This window comes from Mytilus californianus, unplaced genomic scaffold (assembly GCF_021869535.1).
Source record: "Mytilus californianus isolate M0D057914Y unplaced genomic scaffold, xbMytCali1.0.p SCAF_2, whole genome shotgun sequence".
NCBI lineage: Eukaryota > Metazoa > Mollusca > Bivalvia > Mytilida > Mytilidae > Mytilus > Mytilus californianus.
In genome coordinates this window covers 132,434,126-132,460,463 of record NW_026262668.1, presented here as the reverse complement: position 1 = coordinate 132,460,463, position 26,338 = coordinate 132,434,126, and the positions used below count along the sequence as shown (strand labels likewise).

Genomic DNA, 26,338 nt, shown 5'->3' with positions numbered 1-26,338 from the left:
CAACTTTATAGCGGAACGTGAAGATAATGCCAGCTTCTTTTAATTTTCCTAAAAAGCTCCTGTATAAAGTCAGCTTTATATGAATAAAATAAGTCGGCATGAACAGGAGCACAGTTGGTTTCCATGGGAATGCCGATTGTTTGTTGAAGAACACGTCCTCGAAACGTAGCAAATGTGTTGTCAATCAAGAAATCAACCATCTTGATAATGTCAGTTTCAGAGATTTATTTTGTTTCAATGAGAGTGATTTTACAAATAGTAAGATTCAACCCACCATTTTTTTCTTAAAATGTCCTGTACCAAGTCAGGAAAATGGCCATTGTTATATAATAGTTCGTTTCTGTGTGTGTTACATTTTTAATGTTGTGTTTTTGTTGTGTCGTTGTTCTCCTCTTATATTTGATGCGTTTCCCTCAGTTTTAGTTTGTAACCCGGATTTGTTTTTTATCTCTATCGATTTATGAGTTTCGAACAGCAGTATACTATTGTTGCCTTTATTTATCCCTCCCTAATACTTTTATCTACGTTGGCCGATTCTTTCAATTTGTCTTTTAGTTTGAAATGGGGAATACTATTGCAAGAGGAAGGGACTTAGATTGTATGTACTCTTGATCGAAAAGATCATTGGAATGTTTTAGTATCCACATCTGATTCACGCCGCCCCCGGAGTATGTAGTTTCACAATAAATGTGAAGCCCGGCTGTGAGTGATTGCTGATTAAATTGATGTTAATAATTTAGAAAGAGGTTTCGTGGAGAACTTTGTAGATCCATCAATATAACGTTGTTTGTACGGACACTTATGTAAATAAAATGCTCCGCAGGGCGAAGCTTGATACGACCGCAGAGGTCGAACCCTGAACAGTTGGGGCAAGTATGGACACAACATTCAAGCTTGATACAGCTCTGAATTTGGATTGTGATTCAATATTTGACACAGCATAGGTTTCTGACACAGAATGAATGTGGTCTAAGAACTTAAAAATTTTAAATTGGACATTCACCTATTATGGTCCAATATCCAAAATCTAAATACATGGTTAGATTCAGCATATCAAAGAACCCCAAGAATTCAATTTTTGATGAAATCAAACAAAGTTTAATTTTGGACCCTTTTGACCTTAATGTGGACAAAGTTAATAACAAGGGCCCAAAAATCAAAAATCTAAATACATGGCTAGATTCAGCATATCAAAGAACCCCATATATTCAATTTTTGTTGAAATCAAACAAAGTTTAATTTTGGACCCCGATTTGGACCAACTTGAAAACTGGGCCCATAATCAAAAATCTAAATACATGTTTAGATTCAGCATATCAAAGAACCCTAAAAATTCAATTTTTGTTAAAATCAAACTTTAATTTTGGACCCTTTGGACCTTAATGTAGACCAATTTGAAAACGGAACCAAAAATTAAGAATCTAAATACACGGTTATATTCGGCATATCAAAGAACCCCAATAATTCAATTTTTGATGAAATCAAACAAAGTTAAATTTTGGACCCTTTGGACCTCAATGTGGACCAATTTAAAAATGGGGCCCAAAATCCAAAAACTTAATACACGGTTAGATTCAGCATATTAAAGAACCCCAAGAATTCAAGAATAAAACCACATTGAAATTGATCAAGAAATAAGCAATTTATACGAAGTATCTTCTTTTGCACAATACTGTGCAATTGAATATTTCTTGCTATTGCGCAATACTGTACAATTGACAATTTCTTGCTATTGCGCAATATTGTGCTATTGGATATTTCTTGCTATTGCGCAATAATGTGCAATTGAAGATTTCTTGCTATTGCGCAATACTGTGCAATTGAAAATTTCTTGCTATTGTGCAATACTGTGCAATTGAAAATTTCTTGCTATTGCACAATACTTATTATATAATAATTTACACATCCTGTTTGGTGTGTATCTCTTACTATATCATTATTATTTGCTTTTAAATATCAATCAGAAATAACCAACTTAAAATGGAAAATTTTAAAAGAAAGATAAAAGGAAAAAAAAAAAAAAAAGAAAAAAAAAATCCCCCCTCCCAAATTTTTTGAACCCCCTTATGATTCATCACCCCCAAACTCAATACCAGCCTTCCCTTTGTGGTATGGTACCTTGCAGTACAATTTCAGAGAGATCCATACACTTGAACACAAGTTATTGTCTGGAAACTAGAAAAATGCTTATTTTTGGCCCCTTTTTGGCCCCCAATTCCTAAACGTTTCGGGCAATTACCCCCAAACTCAATTCCAGCTTTCCCTTTGTGATATGGAACCTTGTAGTACAATTTCAGAAATATCCAAACACTTACACACAAGTTATTGTCATGAAACTAGAAAACTGCTTGTTTTTTGCCCCTTTTTTGGCCCCTAATTCCTAAAATTTTGAGGCAATTACCCCCAAAATCAATTACAGCCTTCCCTTTGTGATATGGAACATTGTGGTACAATGTCAGATAGATCCATACACTTACACACAAGTTATTGTCTGGAAGTTACAAAAATGCTTATTTTTGGCCCCTTTTTGGCCCCTAATTCCTTAACTGTTGGTACCATAACCCCCAAAATCAATCCCAACCTTCCTTTCGTGGTATTGAACCTTGTGGTAAAATTTCATGGAGATCCATTCACTTAAACTAAAGTTAGAGTGCGAAAACCAATGTGTCTTCGGACGACGCCGGACGACGCCAGACGACGACGACGATGACGACGACGACGACGCCAACGTCATACCAATATACGACCAAAAAAATTTTAATTTTTGCGGTCGTATAAAAATTATAATAAAAATATCGAACTCCAAGGTAAATTCAAATAGATGTCCATAAAAACTGACAATCAAACGTTATCAATCAACGGAACGAGTGAAAAGCAACTGTCAAATTCTAGACTTGTACATGCATTTTCCAAAGAAAATGGTGGGTTAAGCCTGTAATTATAGCTAGCTAAACCTCATTTTTTGTATTTTGTAATGTGTATGTTTTCTGGTTTTTTTTTCTCGTTTTTTTGGCATATTCGTGGTCACATTATACACAGCAGCGGGTAATAATGTTGTAATGTAACCCTCTTGTATCAACCAAAAATGTAGATATCCTATTTGTTCTTATCTTGATTTATTTATTTTTATTTCCAAATAGGTAACGAAAAAGAAACTTACGTGCGATAAGCAAAAAAGCAAAGTTTGATTTTGTGTTTGTTGTTTTTCCTCTTTTCTTGGTATTGTCCGTTTTTCTTCGACTTACATGTATTTGTTATTTTCCATTTGGTATCTTCTGTCCCTTTTTACAACAAAAGAGACAGTTTTTCATTCCATATTGTTAATTTTCCGCTTTTGGACTATGATGTTCATGTGTACGCTTCTTATAGTGTGTTTATTTTCGAACTCGTTCACCATGCCCATGTCCAAAGTGACATTCAATTAAACATGATAACTTTAAAATTTGAAGCAATAGTAGTTTACAGATGTTCAATAAAATTGAGAATGGAAATGGGGAATGTGTCAAAGAGACAACAACCCGACCAAATAGCACAATACAGCCGAAGGCCACCAATGGGTCTTCAACACAGCGAGAAAATCCCGCAACCGGAGGCGTGCTTCCGCTGGCCCTTAAACAAAAATGTGTACTAGTTCAGTGATAATGGACGTCATACTTAACTCCAAAACATATAAATGAACTAAAATTAAAAATCATACAAGACTACCAAAGGCCAGAGGCTCCTGACTTGGAACAGGCGCAAAAATGTGGCAAGGTTAAACATGTTTTGTGAGATCTCAACCCTCCCCTATACCTCTAGCCAATGTATAAAAAACAAACACACAGCAATACGCACAGTAAAACTCAATTTAAAAGAAGTCCGAGTCCGATGTCAGAATAGGTAACAAAAGAAACTAAGCAAAATGACAATGATACATAAATTAACAAAGGACTACTAGCAGTTACTGACATGCCAGCTCCAGACCTCAATTAAACTGATTGAAAGATTATGTCTTCATCATATGAAAATCAAGCACAATCCCTCCCGTTAGGGGTTTAGTATCATACCATCATAAAATATATGAGAAGAACAATAAAAATAATAAATGTGTTTATTTCCGATGCAAAGACCCTATGAGTGAATCAATATTAAAACCAAAATATGCCATCTTTAATGACCTGACAACAGTATCGTAATTATATCCCTTCTTAATAAGTCTGTTTAAAGGTTTGGTTAGCTTTTGAGGTGAATGTTGACATTTTTGTGCTTTGTAAAGAATATTATCATTACAGATTGAATGTGAAATACCTGAACGTATAAGATGTCTGCATGTTGATTTATATTTAGGAATGATGCCCTTTTTTGATCTGTTTGTATATTGCCCTTTCATACTATTTTAAACTGCTAGGTTTTCTTACATATATTTCGATGTGCCCCGTGCTGTTTATCATTTGTTTCGTTTAGTTTTATATGTATTGTCTATCATTTGTTGTTTCGAAATTATTGGTCTTTTGTTGGGCAATGTATGACAAATATATGTTGAAAGACCTCGCCCGTAATTATAAATTATGTAATTCATTGACCGCTCCCGACATGTGTAACTTCAAGGCATATTTTAGCGCCGATCGATGTCTTTCAAAATTGCTGCACTTTTCTTGTTTCCCTGGTGCTTTTGACTAGAGAACCGTCGTACACAAGCATCGCACAAGTTGGCACTCCGAGGCGGGTGGGGACAAGAAGGTGAACTGTGGTTTATTTTTATCAATAGTACCGCGTAAGTCGACGCTAGGGGCCGTCTTGACCTTGTTGAAGGGTATAAATGATTTGTTCATTGTTGAAGACCCTACATCAACTGTCAAGATGAAGAACAGGAATAAAAGCCCTGTTCATTGATAATTTTCTGTTTGCTATGTATTGTGTGCGATTTTGTCCCATGTACATTTACTCCATATCCTTTCATTTTCTATTGTACCGATGATAAAATTTAGTAAATGTTTTGACTAGTTTGTGATATCGAAAACCCTGGTGTAATAATTTTTCAGTAATACATAGATTTCTTTCGTTAAATTCAAATACGTTGTTACATACACTCAACTCTATTAAATCTGTTAAAAAGACATAAATCAAGTAAAAACCAAAAGCTGAGGGAATCTATGAGAGCCTAATTTTTAAGTCATGGATTTTTGTTACCACATATTACTTCAAACCTTAGGTAAGCTCTTTCATAGACACAAATATGAACTAAGATTCAATCTATATGATATAAAACTTATTGATCTTTTGAATAAACTTCCACTTCATTTGAACTTTGGTGGATAGTTGTCTCATTGGCAATCATACCACATCTCCTTATTTTTATATTATGTTATGTGTTATTTGTTTACCCTTGTAGTAAGATCGTTAAATATTGTGTTTATGGGTACAGTAGACTCCACCTAATCGGATATCGGCTAAACGAATATATCGGCTACTGTAATATTATTTCAAAACACCAAACCCTTCCCTATATGTTTAATGTTAATTTTATCGTGTAATCGAATATCGGATATAAGAATATATTGGCAAATCGGATAAGAATATTCAGGTCATTTTGTTTCAAAACCATGCACAATCGGATATTTTCAATGTTTTTCTGACAGGAAATGGACCCCAGGAAGTTACGAATTTACAATCTTGCAGACAAGAAGATTTTGTTTTTACTAAATAAAAGGAACTATTTCTTAATAAATTGTTGTCTTTAATCATTGTCTTCCTTTGTCATGCGAATTAGATGCCCTTTTACTTCAAATGGTTTGAATTTATTTATAAAATATGCAAGACTCAGTTGACAAGTTGACGTTGCTGTTTGGAGAATTTTGATTAAACTCTAAATGTTCACAGAATCAGAAATATAATCTAAACTGAATGTACCTCCTTCTGAATAATTTATTGCAATATAAATATAAATCCCTTTTGACAAGAGAAATCTGACTTTTGTCAGATATATTTTTTTCACATGTGCAAAAGTAACCACATGTCATGGACGCCATTTTGGATGTTTACAAATTTGTGAGGAAGCCTCTAGAACTATGACCTAAATATAAATAGTCTTCAGAAAACGTTAACTTTATGCAATAATATTTTATCAATCATGATTATTTTCATCAATTTAAATTTGATTATTTAAAGAACTAAAATTATAACAGATACGATTTTAGTTTGGAGATTCTACACAGACATGCTTAGATCTATTTATAGCCAAATTAGTTTACCTGTGTGATAATGTAAATAATGGAAAATTGCTATTTGCTTACAAAACAAATAAAGACAAACTATGGATGGTAGATAATAATTCACATAAATATTTTAGGACATTTTATTTATTTTAATAAATAAAGGATTTAAAAACTGCAAACAAATTTAATCATTACATAATCAGCTGATAATTTTTTACACAAACATTGTGGTGATGTAACTGATAAAAATCACTCCATCAATCCTCCAACCCTTTCACATATTTAGCAATTGTCAGGGTTAGTAACATCTCAGGATTATATCTACTCATTATTGCAGAATATTCAATGAATATACATTCATCGTCTAATTGAATATATCGGGTAATCGGATATTTTTAGCTGACATTTTTGGTATCCGATTTGCCGGAGTCTACTGTAATAACATTGATATTATATAAATTAGTTTGATACATACCGAAACCTGTATTACTGTCCAGCTATTAACACTTGTGGTCCTACATCCTGTAGATACTTTCATTTTCCTTTATCCGTAACTGCTAGTAATCTTATATCGATACGTTGTGTTTCTGCTTTGTACCCACCTGTTGTGTCAATCTTTAATCACCTGATTTCTAGTTTGTTCTTATGTCATGTTGTTACACCACTGTCCCAGGTTAGGGGAGAGTTGAGCGCTCACAAACATTGTGTAACCAAGTCACATGCTTTTTTTCTCCCAATCATTGTTTCACATTTTGTATTTTATAGCTTACTATCCCAGTATTCAGTATGGGTTTTGCTCATTGTTCAAAGCCATACCTGTAGTTGTTTAAAGCCATACCTGTAATTGTTTAAAGCTATATCTGTTATTGTTCACATCTTGTGATTTGATCTTTAATGGATAATAATCTCATTGGGAATCAAACCACCTGTTATTTTAATCAGCTGAAAAGGCTCAAGATCAGCACTTTTAATTAGCTGAAAAGGCTCAAGATCAGCACTTGACAAAAACATATCAACTAGCAAGATTACTAAAGACACAAATTACACTAAAACATAGTTCAAAGCCCAAATAAAACTAAAAAGTATGTAATATTTTCCCACACTAAAATATCAATCAGTACACCTCCAAAGAAATAAGTGTAAAAAAGATTGGAGAGTTACGAAGGAGGCAACCAAAAGCCATAAGTCGAATAAAAAGCAAAAAATAAACATGGCCAAAAAATAAAAACATTAAACAACTCACTACATAGAAGATTGTGCATTTAAGCATGTTGTTTGACTAAACTACCTTGAGTGTAGAGCTTCCACTTATGGAAGTATCATTTTGGATTGTCATCAATGTGACTTAACTGGGTCGCAGGATATCTCGATTTCATCCAAAAATTTGTTGCAAGAGAATAATGATAGAAATAATTGTCATGACATAGTTTCTTTTTTTAATTCTAATAAAACTTCGACACTGTAAAACAATATTGCTTTTCTGTCTATCAGTATGAAAATAAAATATTACATCATTTTGCTGCCATTTGTTATTTAATCTTTGCATTACAATAAAATATGGTTAAAAAAATGTTGTAAATTGTAGTTTGAGATTGCTGTGAATGCCTGTTTGTTGTTGTTGTTTTTTTAAATGGTATGTATTGATACTGTAACTGATTTCAAGATTGTAGAACATTATAACCATGTAGAAAATAAATGACAAAAAGTTACATACTCACAGAATCACAATCATCCATACAGACAGGTATTAAAGTCATCCTTCGTTTAAAAATATATATATTAAAACATTGGATGGGAATAGAAGTTGTCAAAGTAATGAAAAACCAAAAGAACACCATTCCTATGTTCCAAATGCCAGTAAATAATTTATTTGTCCAAAGGGCTATAGCTCCAATTATTGTTTTACTCTTTGGAACTTTCTAAAGAAAATCAGAAATAAAATGTCATCATGATGCAATTTTCTATTTAATTTCTATTTCTAACAGGCATAATATAAAAAAACTTGTTGACACTAATTTTTTTAGCTTGTGTGAAATATTGCTTGAATAAACCTTTGATATAAATTTCATTAAAAAGGGACAGGAAATGTAGGTGTGAAGGCACTCACAATGCAATGTTCCATATCATTTACATTTCCAAGGGACACACACATATCTTGTAAAACAGGTTGATCTGCACTGATTCACAAACTTGTCCAGTCTTTTGATATAAGTATCATAAAAATCTACCCTTGAAATGAAGACATGAGAGCACTCACAATGCAATATGCCAATTAATCTATAATTCCAAGAGACATAACTCCAGTAAAAATAGTATTAACGAGATATGTATATTTGAGAGGGCAAACAATGCAATTTTTCAAAACGTTTACAACCAAGGGCATAACTACCTTAAAACTATTTGATCAGCACTGATTTTGTAATATTCCAAGATATTGACCTTACATATAAATTTCATAAAAATCTGACTTGCAAGTTCTCATATGACCAGATGGACAGACTGATGCATGCAGGAGCAGATGCCCAGTATTTCTATGTCCACAATAAATAACATATAATTTGAATGATTTTTTAGACCTCAAACTAAATTTGCATGTGTAGTAGGTATGAGGAGGGATTGAAACCCCTTTTCCACTTACAACTCAACCTGGAAAAGCCCTAATCATGAAAATGCCTCATTTACTCAGATGCCACTCGGACCCATTCATACATGTAACAACTTCATTGCCGCTAATGTACACCAGGCAAAAACATGATATTCAACAATTATAATACACTTATACAATACACTTATACAAAATGAATGGATGACAATAATTAAAATATTGAACAACTAATAATAACATTAATCATTTAGCATCACTGTTATCCCTTTTATGCAGTCCTAATTTTCTGGGCTTGGTAACAACATAAGCTGACTGTCTACCCAATCGGGTTCCTCAGGTCATAATCCACCCAGGAGGACAATAAACAAAGGTCTGTCCATAAACAACATATTCCTGTTAAAATGATAATCACAGACCAGATATCTGCACATAGAATCTCTCCCACAGAGTGGTAATTGTTGGAACAGAGTAATATAAGATATTCCTGTCCATAAACTATTCTGCATGTATTTATAATAAAATGATATTAGATATCAATATCCATCAACTATTCTGAATGTATGTATAATAAATTGATATTAGATATCAATATCCATCAACTATTCTGCATGTATTGATTATAAATTGATATTAGATATCTATATCCATAAACTGCATGTCCATGAGAAGTAATATTGATGATGGAAGTTTCTCTGGTGAAGGTGATAATACCGTTGCTGTCTGTTTATCTGGATCTATCCCTGATCTGTAAACAAAATAAACTCATAGTTATATCAGATTTTTTAAGTGATTTTTTTTTTTTAAAACACAAAACTTTCTAAACATAATAATTTGATTGCTTTATGGTTATGTATATCAAAAGTCTCTTACTTCCTTGAGGGATATCCAGTACAACCACATTTATAAAAGTCTGTCCAAAAACTACTTTAGATTTCTTACTAGTTTAAATATGTCTGCCTGTTGTTAAGTTAACCAAAGAACTAATTTTGAAAGTGATTGCCTGTTGTCAATCTAACTTTAAGACAAAATGTTTCTATTGACAGTAATAAAATTTACTGCAAAATCTTATTACAATTCATATAACTTCCTCTACTTTTGAACAATATTTTTTGTATTTATGATATTTCAATTCAAAGTTTTGAATTTCATATATAATCATTAAAAAGACACCTTTCCTTTATTTATGTATGCTTTGAGGCAATCCAAACCCTTAAGTTAAGAAAAGCAGATATCACCAAGAGATGTGATTTTTTCTGAGAAAAATGTGATGAAAATTTCATAAAATGGTCATTATGTGTAAGAATATATATGTCATAGGTTAAAATGAAGTTGATCAATGAAGAATGAAAAAATGCATCACACGATAGAGCATGTTCATTTAAAGACAGACTAACGATTAAAAAAATTAAAATATAAGCAGCTGCTCACTACTGATACCCTGCTATAAGTTTTTGGTAAACAAGAGGTTGAAAAGCAATGGATGTGAAACTGCATCACATGTTATAGCATGCTAACATGAATGTTGATTCCAAATTTCAGGGTGTTATGATTAGGTTTCGAGAAAAATGTGACGAAAAAATTCATAAATGGTCATTATGTGAAAGAATATATAAGAAATAGGTTTAAAGGAAGTTGATCAATGAGGAATAAGAAAAAGCATCACATGATATAGCCCGTTCATATGAAGCCTGATAACAAAATTCTTGTGGTTCCCAAGAAAAATGTTACCAAAATTTCATGAGACAGACAAGAGTATAACAGTATACCCCCTAGTACAGAGCGGGGTAAAATAACAAACAACAGTTAACTAAACACTACTCAGACAACTGCAGATTGGACAACACAACCTCAACCTGGGGGTCAAACAAGATGCTTCCAGAAAGGTAAGCAATTCCTGCTCTCCTAGTGGCCATTATTTTGCAAAAAGTAGAAATTTGAGGAAAAGAGGACAGGTATTGTTTCCACATATCCATTGTCATTGGTGACATAGATTTAAAATGTTTGAGAATACACAAGAACATGGCCATAGACATCACATTCTAACACTGTGTAGTTACATAGCTACATAGCTATAGACATCACATCCTTAACACTGTACTTACATAACAACATGGCCATAGACATTACACTCTAACACTGCATCTTCTATTGATTTAGCAGTACTGACACTAAACACATGGTGTAAAATATTAGTTCCTGAAAATATATAAAAAAAGCTTTACTTAGGAATCTTATACATACATTTTCTTTTTAAAATACAGGTTAGACTGGCCTACTATCCAGCTAGCATGTTGGTAAAATGAAAGATATCTTTTTATCCATTGATAAATCATAACATATCAACAAAAAGGAGTTTGTATCCATCTCTAGATCTCTATACACAACACTGACAAAATCATTGATATTATCTTAAAAGACACTGACACAATCATTGATATTATCTTAAAAGACACTTACAAAACATTTCTTCAATCACAGACTAATAAATCATATTGATACTTTCTACTTATGCTTAATTTTTAGAATGCTCACCACTTCCATTAATGTGCAAGATTTCAGTTTTGAAAACATTGGTAAATTCAGGCTAACTTTTGCCCATACTCCCTTTCAGGTAAAAATGAGCAAAAATTGGTTAAAATTTTTTTGAAAATGGTCCTATGAATCCTATTTTGCTGGACAACAAATAGAAATAAGTAATTTATTCTAATATGGCATAGACAAACATTGCCATTAAATTATCAATGAAATATTCATTTCTATAAAATATAAACCTGTGCTTTTTTTTGTTAAGTTGTTCTGTTATACCAAAGTTTTATTTAAGGGGGAGGTTTACCACTCACAAACATGTTAAAACACTGCCACATTCTATGTATGCCTGTTCAAAGTCAGAAGCCTGTAAAACTCAGTGGTTGTTGTTGGTCACTATCAGAAGCCTATAAAACTCAGTGGTTATTGTTGGTCACTGTCTATCATATTTGTTTTTCTTTTATTATTTTGTATAGAAATCAGGCCATTAGTTTTATCATTCAAATAGTTTTACATTTGGTCATTTTGGTTTTGCTGATTGTTGAAGGCTCTACAGTTACTTAAAGACGCTGAAGTCTACTTATTTGGTCTCGGGTGAATAATTGTCTCATTGGAAATCTTACCACATCTTTTTAATTTTATACTAATGAAGTCCGCTAAGAATAAGATACTATCAGAATATTTACCTGGTTGTAAAGGCACTAGCTTGGTTTTATTATCTTCTTTCTTCATTCCTAGAGGTAGCATGGAGTCTGGCAAGGCAGGTGCTAAAATATTGTCACAAAACACTCAAACTGCTCTTTTAAAGAACATTTTACATTCACTATTTTAAGGAATGGAATGTTACCTCCAAAAAGAATAAAAATTAATAAATATGCAATTTTTTTTAATTTTAGAAAAATGTACCGAGTATTCCTAAAAATTAAAAGAAATCTCTGTTTCTATGACAAAAGACTTGATGATTAAATTTATGATTTCTATGTGTTTTAATATATTGTTCAATAGAACCTTTTGAATTTCCATTGTGCATTTTAGAATCAGCAAAATTAGAATTATACCTTCTTTGTTCATGGCACAAGTTTTTCAACTTAAAATACTCTAGTGGAAATCTAAGCTAATTCTGATGTTTGCACCTGCACTTATAACACTGATGACTAGACCGGTGTTCTCCTAGAGCAGTTTAGTACTGACCAGTTGTAAAGTTTGATTTAATGAAAATAATTACAAGTTGGTCAGATTTTTAATGAACTGCTTGAGATAGAGGGAAATACTAACAGTCAAGTCACAGTAATTGTATGGAATGGTAAAAGGATTTCATCTTGCAGAGTATGAAATGCATCATATTTCATCGTCTTCAAACAATTAATGAATATTTAATAGTGTGTACAAATTATATAGATGTCATTTACATATCGTTCTCATGATAAGACACCAAAGAAAGGATGCAATAAACATGGACTCTAAAACAAAAGAGATATCATACCACTCAAATTATATAATTTAATATCATTACAGTTTTTTTTGTATGTGTAACAAATTACAAAATTAACATAGCTGACTTCTGTTGGACAATAAACAAACTGATATATTACCTCCTATTTTATATAATTTAATATCATTATAACTGACTTCTGTTTGACAATAAACTGTTGACACAGAGATCTGTCTCGCATGTTGGCAGAAAATTCACAAAAACACATTCTGATGGACAGCAACATTATTAATTTATTTTAGTAACTGGACCATATCCTGGAGGGTAGGGCCTCGAAAAAGTCATCAAACTGATATGTACTGATAGTAATGCAACGTTATAGAAAATATCATTTATCTATCACAAGTAGTTCATATCAAACTAACTTAAGCATAAAACTTAACATTGAAAATTGCTTATTGATTGAAAGTTGCTGGACCATGACCTAGGGGGCAGGGCCTGGTAATAATCGTCAGATGATCTGTACTGATAGTGATGCAAATTTATAGAAAATATCATTGATTTATCACAAGTAGTTTCTATCAAACTAACTTAAGCAGAAAAACTTAACATTGGAAATTGCTGATTAATTCAAAGTCACTGGACTATCCCCTAGGTGACATAGCCTTGAAATAGATGTCAAACTGGTATGTACTGATAGTAATGCAACTTTACAGAAAATATCACTGATCTATCACAAGTAGTTCCTAACAAATTAACTTTAGCAGAAAACTTAACAATTGTTGACGCCGAAATCGCCAGAAAGCAATACCTATATCTCACCTTCTGTGCCTTTGTTGCAGGCGAGACAATAAACAAACTGATATATTACCTCCAATTTTATATAATTTAATATCATTATAACTGACTTCTGTTGGATGAGGGAAGAATGAATCGTCTCCATTTTTCTTTGGTCCATAAAAATATTCCCGGACTCTTTGGTCTCTGGAATCACTTCTTTGGTGTTGATTTCTTTCCACAACCTGTAAAAAGTGTACAAATGATAATAATGTATAACATAAAACAATGCCTTCAAATTCTTCATTAATTTGCAAAACTATAATGTGCATTATTGTTTTTGATCACACAATTTCTTTGTAATGACACCTCTACTTCACTATCTATAAAATCTATTTATTTTGTTCACACTCTTTAGCTTTTAACTGTTTTATGCAAAAGATTCAAACCATAAATTTTTGTTTGTGCTATAAAATTTCCATTGCATTCTATAATATCCTTGTGAAAAAGAAAGCAAAATACTGCAAACTTTCATCTTAAATATTCAATTAGTACAAAACTGAACTTGTAAAAAACTGTTCGATTTTGGTATCAAATTATTACACATATTAGAATATTTACAACATCGCAGTAACATCCTGAGTTTTTATCTTTTAGTAACTTACACCACCAGATTTGGGTAAAAGAATAACATTAACAAAATCTGGCATATCTCTTTTCAGTTCACTGTATAACCTCTCCTGTCCCAACACCAGAATTACATCCACTGTAAAGAGAACAATATCAATTAGATTTGTACAACACCAGAATTACATCCACTGTAAAGAGAACAATATCAATTAGATTTGTACAACACCAGAATTACATCCACTGTAAAGAGAACAATATCAATTAGATTTGTACAACACCAGAATTACATCCACTGTAAAGAGAACAATATCAATTAGATTTGTACAACACCAGAATTACATCCACTGTAAAGAGAACAATATCAATTAGATTTGTACAACATCAGAATTACGGTAAAGAGAACAATATCAATTAGATTTGTACAACACCAGAATTACATCCACTGTAAAGAGAACAATATCAATTAGATTTGTACAACATCAGAATTACATCCACTGTAAAGAGAACAATATCAATTAGATTTGTACAACACCAGAATTACATCCACTGTAAAGAGAACAATATCAATTAGATTTGTACAAAAATAGTCTTCAAAAGAAATAGATGTGTGTTGATAATACTGAGGAAAGTTAAAAATCTTTCATCTACCAACCAAAGTAAGTTTCTTGAGTTATCTTCCAGAAACCAATTTTCTGCCCAAATTATATTCTATCGTTAGTATATGTGACCATGATCTTACCAGCCTTTCAGTCAAAAAAACTTTACTCAGTACTCGAGTCGACTTTTGCTTGAAACAGCAAATCCAGTATTTTGATTGGTTGATTTCTGAGTCTGAGTACGATAATTATGTTGAAAATATTTATGACTGTGAGTTCAGGTGTTGACCTAACTTACCTTTAAATGATCCAGCAATGTGTTTAAGTGATTTATGTGTATTTACCTACCTTCAAATGATCTGCAATGTCTTAAGTGATTTATGTGTATTTACTAACCTTCAAATGATTCAGCAATGTGTTTATGTGATATATATGTGTATTTACCTACCTTCAAATGATCCAGCAATGTGTTTAAGCGATTTATGTGTATTTACTTACCTTCAAATGATCAATCAATGTTTTTAAGTGATTTATGTGTATTTACTTACCTTCAAATGATCTAGCAATGTTTAAAGTGATTTATGTGTATTAACTTACCTTCAAATGATCCAGCAATGTGTTTAAGTGATTTATGTGTATTTACCCACCATCAAATGATCCAGCAATGTGTTTAAGTGATTTATGTGTATTTTCTTACCTTTGAATGATCCAGCAATGTGTTTAAGTGATTTATGTGTATTTACCCACCATCAAATGATACAGCAATGTGTTTAAGTGATTTATGTGTATTTTCTTACCTTTAAATGATCCAGCAATGTGTTTAAGTGATTTAAGTGTATTTACTTACCTTCAAATGATCCAGCAATGTGTTTAAGAGAATCATATCCTGCTCCTTTTATCCAACCTCCTGTGTTAATTATACAACCACTTACATTGCCTACAAAAAATAAACTCCTTCTGTTTAATTTTGTCAGTAATATGTAAAAATAATTATCAATATCCTTTGTACTTTGTTATTTAACATGGTGTAATGTCACAATTTAACTATCAAAGTAATTAATGATAAAAGAGGCTTTTCATAATTATTTAATCAAAGCGCTTATGAGCACTGAAGGGGAAAGATTGCCTTCCTTTGGCAATTTTGTGAATCTAAAATAAAACATTGAATTGTATTTAGCAACGGAAAATTATAACTTTGTGTTTGGAGTTATCTTCCTTTGTTCATGATTGTACATTTGTAGTTTTATAATTGCATAACAGATTCATACACAATGCATTACTTTTTTAAATTAAAATTTATTTTTTTTTAAATACGCATCATATTATAACTTTAATATCTTAGTATATAATATATCATTAATAAATTGCATGACATTGCTGCATTGACTGGATAGGATATAAAGAATGATCACTTCACTGTACTATTTTGTTTGAACTATTATTGCGAACCAAATGAAACTTTTCCACAGATTCATCTCCTATTGTTCTATCTGTTTAAACTTTTGTAAGTTCTTTTGTCCCATTCAATGAATACAATAGCTATTGTTCTCTGTGTAGTTTATTCACTGGGACCTTTAAATTTCTTCTAAGAGAAATCTATCACTCATTGATTAATTTACCTGAGTAAAAAAATAATCTTCTAAATAAACGAAAATACACATTTCAACTAAAAAAAATGCATGTGATGTTGTTTTATTCAATGTCAATAATATATTTTCAATCTGTGCGATATAAACACTGATTTAATGATAAAAAATTGATTTCTGACAAAACTTTCAACATTGTTCCTATTGAAATTTTTTTTTTTTGTGTGTTTGACAAATTATAACTGGATATTGAAGATGTTTAAATTAAGGTCTTCTTATATGTATTCTGCAACTAAACTAAAACAATAAAAAAAAATGCAATATTCAATAGGAACAATGCTAAAAGTTTTGTCAGAAATCAACCTTTTATGATTAAATCAGTGTTTAAATGGAATAGATTGAAAATATATTATTGACATTGAATAAAACAACATCACATGCATTTTTTTTAGTTGAAATATGTATTTTTTTTATTTATTTAGAAGATGATTTTTTTACTCAGGCATATTAATCAATGAGTGATAGATTTCTCTTAGAAGAAATTTAAAGGTCCCAGTGAATAAATTACACAGATCACAATAGCTATTGTATTTATTGAATGGGACAACAGAACTTACAAAAGTTGAAATCGACAGGTAACCTTCAAGTGAATCTGTGGAAAAGTTTCATATGGTTCCCAATAATGATAGTGATAAACCTTGGAAGATGTAGATATCAAGTCAGTATCATAAGTGTATTGATTGCATTTTATGCAATTTTTACCCATAAAAAGGACATTACTCTGGCCTACCTCTTTTTATCTTTATCAGTCTTAAAATAACAAATGGTATACCTAGCTCAAAGTACTTAAAGTGCTAAAACAGGACCCATGTCTTCTTACACTATAGGCATTTTTACTAAAATACTATATTTTTACCATATCAATAATGGAGTTGGGAAAGAAGTAAAGTTCCATGTATTCATTGGTTCTTCCACAAATTTGTTTTGTGTTGGTAGGCAAGAAATAGGCAAACGAAAATCAATCAAAGTGAAAATATATATTTTGTCAGTAGATACAATTTGGATAGTAAATTGTAATTGTTAAAGCAAAAAGTGGGTGATTTTGACCTACATCTTAATACATTCATTTCTCATTTATATCTTTTATGTTAAAGTCAAGATCAAGCAATAATTTGTTTTTGTTAACAAACATATCTTTGATAGCAACAAGGTCTATTACAAAAATGGGTCATCATTATAGGTATGTTTTGCATAAATGACATGTTAAGATTAAACTACTAGAAGCTCTAAAGAGCCTGTGTTGCTCCCTGCATCTTCAACAATGGCCTTTATTTGGTTAAAATCATCATGAAAGGACAATAACAATTTCAGTCATGTTAAAATATTGGTAGATCTTGTCCTGCTGATCATTTTTGCTTTTAAAAGTTTCTATCTGCATTTGTATCTATTATACTTTTCAAGATAATAGGCAAATACCAAAATCATCTTTAAAGGGCAATAACTCCATTAAGGAGTCGACTTCAGATTTTATCCATGATGGCTTATTTATATTTCTCATCTTGCTAATCAGTTTTGCCATTTAAAGTTTCTGTAAATCTTTTATAATTTCAAGTTAACAGGCAAAAGAGCAAAAAAAAAATGATAAAAATTTATCATTTAAGAGCAACAACTCCATAATAACAGTCCTCTGATGATTTCCGCCATTTCATTTTTTTGTAGATCTTGTCTTGTTGATCTTTTTTCTTTATATAAGTTTCTCTCTATCTATTATAGTTTTCAAAATAATAGACAATGTTTATTCTAATTTAAATTTTCGAATACAGGTACAAAATGTATCACTTACACTTTTTTGATTTTTCTGTTTTTTTATTAACACATTCAGCCATTCTTGATACCAACATTTTAAACAAGGGGTAATTGGATGATGGACTTGTATGACCATAATGAAAAACTAATGGAGCATTCAGACTATAGCCTTCTTCTATCTCTGCAGGTCTTTCTACGACTGCTGCACCTGTAATTACAGAAAAACTAATGGAGCATTTATACTATAGCCTTTTATCTCTGCAGGTCTTTCTACGACTGCTGCACCTGTAATTACAGAAAACTAATGAAGCATTTATACTACAGTATAGCCTTTTATCTCTGCAGGTCTTACTACAATGGCTGCACCTGTAATTACAGAAAACTAATGGAGCATTTATACTATAGCCTTTTATCTCTGCAGGTCTTTTACTACAACTGCTGCACCTGTAATTACAGAAAACTAATGTTGCATTCAGACCATGTCCTTCTTTTATCTGTTTGTCTGTCTATCATTGAAAATGTGACAAGTGACCCCTCATGCCTAACCTAGATAATAAGGATTTACATTTACACCCAAAATATGCCTACATTAGAGAGTTGACAAAATTGTCTAGATTTCAATCACATTCAGGCCTAGGAAACATGGAGCACAGGATTCGACAAACTAAATATTCAAGTCATATAGGTAGTTTCTTATACCAAAAAATGTAAAAAATCTTATTTGTTGATTAATGAGATATATTTTTCAGGTCATAAGAAACCAATGGAAATTTGCTTGTTTTCATTGAATTTCATGTAAAATCAAAATTTGTGGTATTTGTGACACAATGAAAAGAATTCTTATAAATAGCTTTTCATCAAAAAGACCTATTTCTATCTAATCATTGTTTTAGCTATGATTCATTGTGAAAATAACCAATAATCCTGAAATATTAGCTAGATAAAGGGGCCATATTAAGGGTCTTGTCAAACCTACTCCCAGTTTCTGGAACCTTGATCCTGAGGTTTACCTTACATGTCTATTTATCTGGTACAACATGACATAAGTAATAGTATGCTTTAATCAAAAAAACTAAAATGATGATTGAAAAAACAAATATTCATAGATTCTACACTGCATTGATTTGTGATGCAATATTTCTCCTTTAAACACTTTTTTTTAATTCAATTAAATTATCTCTATTGCACAATCGGCTGTATAATAATATTCTTATCTTACAGTGATACCCAAAGTATATTAACATCATTGATACTGTGGGTGTCTCTGTAAGAATATTATTATACAGCCGATTGTGCAATAGAGATAATTTAATTGAGTTTTAAAAAAAAAAAGTCACTGATGTTAAAGGAGTAGGGACAATAAGGCCCTTATTTGGCCCAAATATTAGTGCAAATTGAAAAGTTACCATACATACTCTTAAATTTGTCTGAACTACACTAAGGTACAAGGTGTTCAGAAATTAAAAACAAATTTCACATTTAATGAGTTACCTTGGCAACACACCATGACTAAATTTGTATATTATGGTAAAATTTCTTGATTTTCCTTGTTTTACATTAATATTTAAGTATATATTGGATTGGAAAAGCATGTGTGCACGTCAGAAACAACTTTATATTTGGTAAGATTATGTTATAATAAAGCTGCTCTTAAATTATATAACTGTTTCTCAGCTGCGCATGAAGTTTCCTCAAAAGAAATAATGATGGAAAACTGCATAAATTCTGCAGTTTTCTTCGTTTTCATGAAAACGGTGCATATAATGACGTAATTGTGACGTCATAACATAAAAAATCTTATATTATCATTTATATTTCTTTATTTTATGCATTTCCAAACATTAGGTGTAAATTCGAAATAGTTCTCACAAACTTTATTTTCTTAAGGCCAAAATCAGGCCTAAAGCCCCTCTTCCTGTATAAATTGAAAATGATTTACTAAGCTTGCAAAGCATTTTAAAAACCTAAAATTTAAATTTGGGGAGTGGAAAAATATAATATCACATGAAATATGTTTAGTATTTTGTTTACACAATCTATTTCCAAAATGAATTTTAGTTGATATGTCTGCAAATGTTATCTTTCTCCTTCAAGGCAAACATATTGTGTTCTTTCTATCTGATGTCAACAGGCATGGTTGCATTTTTCCTGAAATCAGAGGAAAGCAGGAAGATTTTGTGTCATAATTAAATTTTTATCAATGTAGAACTGAAATAAAGCTAACCACATGTTTATTAAAAAGATGAGCAACCGTTCATGGAAACCAGCTAGTTAGGGAAAGAGTTATAATATTCTTCATTGTACACTTCTCTATTATCAATGACATACCTATGGTTCCTGGAATGGACACTTCTCCCTACAAAACAAACAGAACTCATAAAAAAAAACTCAATTTGTAAAAAAATGGTCCATTATAAATTTCTGTATGAAAAAACATTTCTTTCTTTAATAAATGCACTGTCATGTTATCAATGGCTTCTATTATAACTTGGGGGCCTCGGTGGCCAAGTGGTCTAAGTAGTTCTACTACTATAATCAATAGCCAGTCAACACTGAGGTTGTGAGTTCGAACCCTGCTCGTGCGGGTGCACTCGACTCCAATCTTAATTGACTAGGATTGTCAATTTTCCTATCGAAGATTGGTGGTTTTCTGCGGGCACTCCGGCTTCCTCCACCAATAAAAACTGGCCGCCACCAAGTAGCCCAAATGTGGCGCTTAAAAGTGGCGTTAAAACACCAACAATCAATCAATCATCTATTATAACTTGACCAATGTCACCGTGATTGGTTTGAAAAAAAAAACAAATTGCCTGTCAAACGCACTATTAATTCAGATGTTTATTTGTGAATATAAACAGAATGGCTCATTTCTAGGAAGTACACCACTAATTTTACGCCCCATTGCTTTCTATGTCAAATTCCTCAATTTCAAGCAGGCACAGCTCTTTTGTCTTAATTTCAAATAAAGTGACAATCATTGCATGTCAAAGCAACACCTTATGATGTATTGTACAGAAAAAATCAACATACCTTTAATGGCATATAAGAGAGAACTAGTTCCCGGAACTTCGGATTACCTAAACAGGTACTTCAGATCTGACAAACAGGCAAAATGTACCCTCCTTTTTAAATTTCATGCAATTTTTTTATTATTCAAAATTATAAGTCAAAAAGCATTCTACAATGATCACCAGTCATTCAGCTTTCATTTGATACCAAAATTAACAAAATGTTCTACATAGTTTGAAAGTTACACTCATGCGTAGGAGCTATTTTGTGTTAAATATGTACTACTTTCTGGTATGTGCTTTCTAACCGGGCCCGAATTAGTGATGTTACACCTATAACATAACCAAACTTGCTATATTGACTTCTGCATTACTTAAATTCATTTAATGATCTATTTCAAGCAATAAAAAACCTATAAAGCTTTAGTCCAAACACCATTTTACTGATTTTAAGCTCAAATTAGACTGGTAGTATTATATGGGTTCTGCAAAGAAAACTGCATATGGATATTACCAATGGCTAATATGTGATTTTTCATTTTCAATATCATGGTTCTTATTTGTTTATTTCTACTAGGAAAATAATTTTCTTACCATTAGTCATGTGTATATCAGGGATTGTTCATTAAATAAAAATATATTAGTCCAAACCTAAGACATAATTGAGAATATTGTCCCCCCTTTTTTCATCAAATTGGAAAAGGGACATTTTTGGTATAAACCATACTTCTGTGGTATAAAATATATTATTAAGAGCAATTTATATATCCCTCAGCTGGATAACTTGCTAAACTTGTTCAAAATTGCATATAAAGTGAGATTTTGGAATTCTTATATGAGTATATACCAATTGCCTAAATTGTAAAAGGCTACCATAAGAAAACCAATAAAACTTGAAAAATCATAGAATTATTTGACCAAAAGCTATTTTTTTTTACAATAAACAAGTCATATTATACATGTTTCATTGATTTCAATCCAAAATAATGCAAAAATAGGAACTTCAGGTCAAGTCTTAACTGCAAGGAAATTTTCTTTCTCAAACTTTTAAAAATTTATCTCCTATCTAATTATGTTATTTCTCCCCTTCTATATTAGCATATTGTAGTTAATTTCATCCAATGTATAGATGGTCTCTATCGTATAATCTTAGAAGTCAAATAGTTGTGCAAATGATAACCTGTACTTTACAAAAGTTATACAATGTTTACCTGTCCAACATCTAAATCAACATAAACAGATGCCCTATCAAGTCGTGCTGCATAATTCAACAACAGACGACATAAAGTACTCTTTCCAACATCGGTAGGACCAACAACCATTACCTACAAATAATCAAAATCATTGATCAAAATATGATGTCACCTGATTGATGATCATTTTGCATGGTCTTTTTGTTTGATTACAAATTTGAGATTCTTTGAACAAATATTGTGTTTGTAGTGCACACTGGAAGTTATTTATTTGACTTATATTCAAAGGGACTCAAAATTAGAGTAAAAGTAATTTTATAAACAACATTCATTCTTGTGTCAGTATCTGATAGTATATTGAACAGATATATCATGTTAAGGAGGGGTATTTGCGAAAAATACCAGTCGAGAGAATGTTAAATTTCGCGAGCCTTAAGGCGAGGGAAATTCATTCTCAAGACTGGTATTTTTCGCAAATACCCCTTAAGAACATGCTATATCTGTTTAATTACACCGAATGTTAACGTTCAAAAACGCAGTGATGATCGTGACGTTACAAGCGTCCAGTGGGATAGAGTATTTTTTGGCAAATACCATGGCAGAGAGGGTAAAAAAGGCATATCCTTTTTGCATATACCCCGGCGGCGTTAAAAAATGAACGATATTCATTTGATAACAGTAAATTGGTGAAAAATACACTGGCTATCAACCAATCAAAACCCAGGATTCTTACATAAGGTGTAATTATGTTAATAAAATTCCCTTTACTGAACAACTGGTCCATTTCTGAATTCTAAGAATTTATACTACTATGCTGTATTCTAGAAATAGCCACCCTGATGGTTTAATCACTATGAATTTGGAATCATATTTTAAGTAGAACCTCTAAGGAGGAGCAGGCTAACTTTGTTTTCATTTCACTAAGCAGTTTTAGAGGAGAAATTTTGGAAAAAGAGAAAATGTTTTACAAAGTTTACACAAGACATTGGACAAAAGACGTGTCCAGTGATGGATAAACCTCACACTAGTCCTTTGGACAGGTGAGCTAAAATAGTAGGAATTTAAAAGAAATTTTGGTACTTTCAAATAAATTTATTTTTCTGAATCTTCATCAATTGACCATGACAAATTATATATTATTGATAGAATGTCAATAAAACATATCATAATGAATATTTCATTTAATAAAAATTTTTGAGGCTTAGGCCAACTTTTTGGCTGGACTATTTTCCCTAGCACATGCACATTATCAGGTCATAAACAATCACTTTCCATGCAGAATAACAGGGCTATTGACCCTGGTTCACTTTACAGTGAGGTCAAAGTAAGAAAATTTCTGTAAAAAAAGGACATTTAACTATTGAAGTAGGACCTGCCAACAGTTTCAAAACACCTGTACATTTGTTCTTTTCCCGATTGCAATTTCTGTATTGTTTTGTTTTTGTTTTGTTTATTTTCTTGCCTTATGCTTGTTTCTTTTGAGAATGTTCTCAGTGTTTGGTATATACAATTATAAAAATTTCAATGGAGAATTATGAAAGTTAAAAAAACTATACTTTATTCTAGCCGGTGTTCTTTATATGATAGTAAATACCTACTCTTGGTCCTCTTGATCTTTCTTCTTCTGCTTTTTGTCTCATTTGTTCAAGTGCTGCATGGACATTCACATAAACTGTCATTGGAGTGCCTTCAGCAATGTATGCAACTTCTGTTCTACCTTCTAAATACATAGCTGTTAAGGTCAAATTGTGTTTTTATGCCTGTTTTAAATTTTAGTTGTGATCCTTTTAAGATTTTCTAAGTTAGCTGACCTATGCTGGTAACAATTTATAAATTTCATACTTTGGGGTGAATTTTCCATACAGAATACAGGTGGGTATTGACCCTAGTTCACTTTACAAGGAGGTCAAAATACCATATGACACCGGCAATCAATTCTATTGTATTTTAATTATCAACAATAATTCAGTGAAAAATACCCTGAACAATTATTTATATGTACTTTGGTTCCACTGTAAAGAACAATAGAGAACACTATATTAAAACTGTCTTTATACTGTGCACTGTGTGGGAACCTCAAGTAAGAAAAGTTTTAATACTGCTGTATGTATGAAAACCACAAAGAAAAATGATATTTCATACCCAACCTTAGCAAGAGCTTGTATTTCCTTATCATGATTTCCTTGATAGAGGGTTGCTGCTTATAAGGAAGCTACTGACCCAAGAGTTCCTATTGGTAAAGTTGAAGTCATCCCTTCAGAAGTTAAACAGAAGCCTTAATGATATGGTTGATCGTTATGGAAAGGTGTGTTACAAATGACCATGATTTATTTCAACTCTACCTTGTTCTGTATGTTCCTGTCCTAAGTCAGGAGCCTGTAATTGTAGTTGGTTTGCAGTTGGTTGCAGTCTATCATATGTGTTTGTAAATTTTTTGTTTTGTACATCAATTAGGCCATTGATTGTCTTATTTGAATTGTTTTACATTCTGGTCTCCAGTGGAGACTCCGAGAGTTGTCTCATAAGAAATCATACCACATCTCCTTATTCTTGTATGAATATGTTCTATTTGTTGTAGCTATACTCCTGTCATCTTTTCCTTTATTATGACATGGATGCTACTTATCTCCACTTTTTTACTTGCCAGGAGTAACATGAATGATGTGATTAGAGGAGCAGGATCTGCCTACCATTTTAGAACACCTGACATCACCACAAGTTTTTGGTTGGATCTATGTTCAGTCTTTAGTTTTTGGTATTGTTTTGTATATTTTTGTTTGTCTTTTTGGCATAGTTTGTTTTTCTTCGACTTATAATTTTAGATACAATATCTTATTTCACAAGGAAATAAAATGCTGCAAATACATTGTTATGAAATATCTAATCAGTTAAATAACATTTTTTCTTTAGGTATCATTTCAAAAACAATAAATAAAGTTTACAAAGTTAATTTCCTGTGTAATTTTGTTGTATAATTAGAGAATTCCTACCAAAGTTAATTTCCTGTGTAAGTTTGGTTGCATAATTAGAGAATTCCTACCAAAGTTGATTTTCCGTGCAAGTTTTGTTGTATAATTAGAGAATTCCTACCAAAGTTAATTTCCTGTGTAAGTTTTGTTGTATATACCTAGAGAATTTCTACCCAAGTTAATTCTGCGTAAGTTTTGTTTTAGAGAATTTCTACCAAAGTTAATTCTCAGTGTAAGTTTTGTTTTAGAGAATTTCTACCCAAGTTAATTCTAAGTGTAAGTTTTGTTTTAGAGAATTTCTACCAAAGTTAATTCTCAGTGTAAGTTTTGTTTTAGAGAATTTCTACCAAAGTTAATTCTCAGTCTAAGTTTTGTTTTAGAGAATTTCTACCAAAGTTAATTCTCAATGTAAGTTTTGTTTTAGAGAATTTCTACCAAAGTTAATTCTCAGTGTAAGTTTTGTTTTAGAGAATTTCTACCAAAGTTAATTCTGCGTAAGTTTTGTTTTAGAGAATTTCTACCCAAGTTAATTCTCAGTGTAAGTTTTGTTTTAGAGAATTTCTACCCAAGTTAATTCTCAGTGTAAGTTTTGTTTTAGAGAATTTCTACCAAAGTTAATTCTCAGTGTAAGTTTTGTTTCCAGAGAATTTCTACCAAAGTTAATTCTCAGTGTAAGTTTTGTTTTAGAGAATTTCTACCAAAGTTAATTCTCAATGTAAGTTTTGTTTTAGAGAATTTCTACCAAAGTTAATTCTCAGTGTAAGTTTTGTTTTAGAGAAATTCTACCCAAGTTAATTCTGCGTAAGTTTTGTTTTAGAGAATTTCTACCAAAGTTAATTCTCGGTGTAAGTTTTGTTATAGAGAATTTCTACCAGTGATAATTTTCAGGTTATCCTCTGACAATATAAGGCTGTCTGGAAAAATATAAACAATTAAAAATAACTACATATGGATCTCAATGTTGCCTACATTGCATCGTTCGTTTACTTTGTTTACTTATTATGTTCTGATAATAT

At 31.5% G+C, this 26,338-nt stretch overlaps 1 protein-coding gene across 2 annotated transcripts in view; it reads right to left on the bottom strand.

Moving 5' to 3' along the window:
- LOC127731069 (polyribonucleotide 5'-hydroxyl-kinase Clp1-like) overlaps positions 1–26,338 on the bottom strand; it is a 70,591-nt gene that overhangs the window by 34,642 nt on the left and 9,611 nt on the right. Inside the window, exons 4-13 of one of the 2 annotated variants that reach the window (XM_052239919.1) lie at positions 23,952–24,077; positions 22,372–22,485; positions 20,481–20,508; positions 18,190–18,360; positions 15,608–15,697; positions 14,200–14,300; positions 13,629–13,779; positions 12,012–12,092; positions 10,902–10,995; positions 7,608–9,544 (exon numbers count right to left, since the gene is read on the bottom strand). In XM_052239919.1, the coding sequence (XP_052095879.1) occupies positions 9,430–9,544; positions 10,902–10,995; positions 12,012–12,092; positions 13,629–13,779; positions 14,200–14,300; positions 15,608–15,697; positions 18,190–18,360; positions 20,481–20,508; positions 22,372–22,485; positions 23,952–24,077 (1,071 nt within the window). In that variant the 3' untranslated portion in view covers positions 7,608–9,429. Of the gene's footprint in view, positions 1–7,607; positions 9,545–10,901; positions 10,996–12,011; positions 12,093–13,628; positions 13,780–14,199; positions 14,301–15,607; positions 15,698–18,189; positions 18,361–20,480; positions 20,509–22,371; positions 22,486–23,951; positions 24,078–26,338 lie in introns of those variants that run through there. The other variant, XM_052239920.1, reaches the window with a different exon arrangement.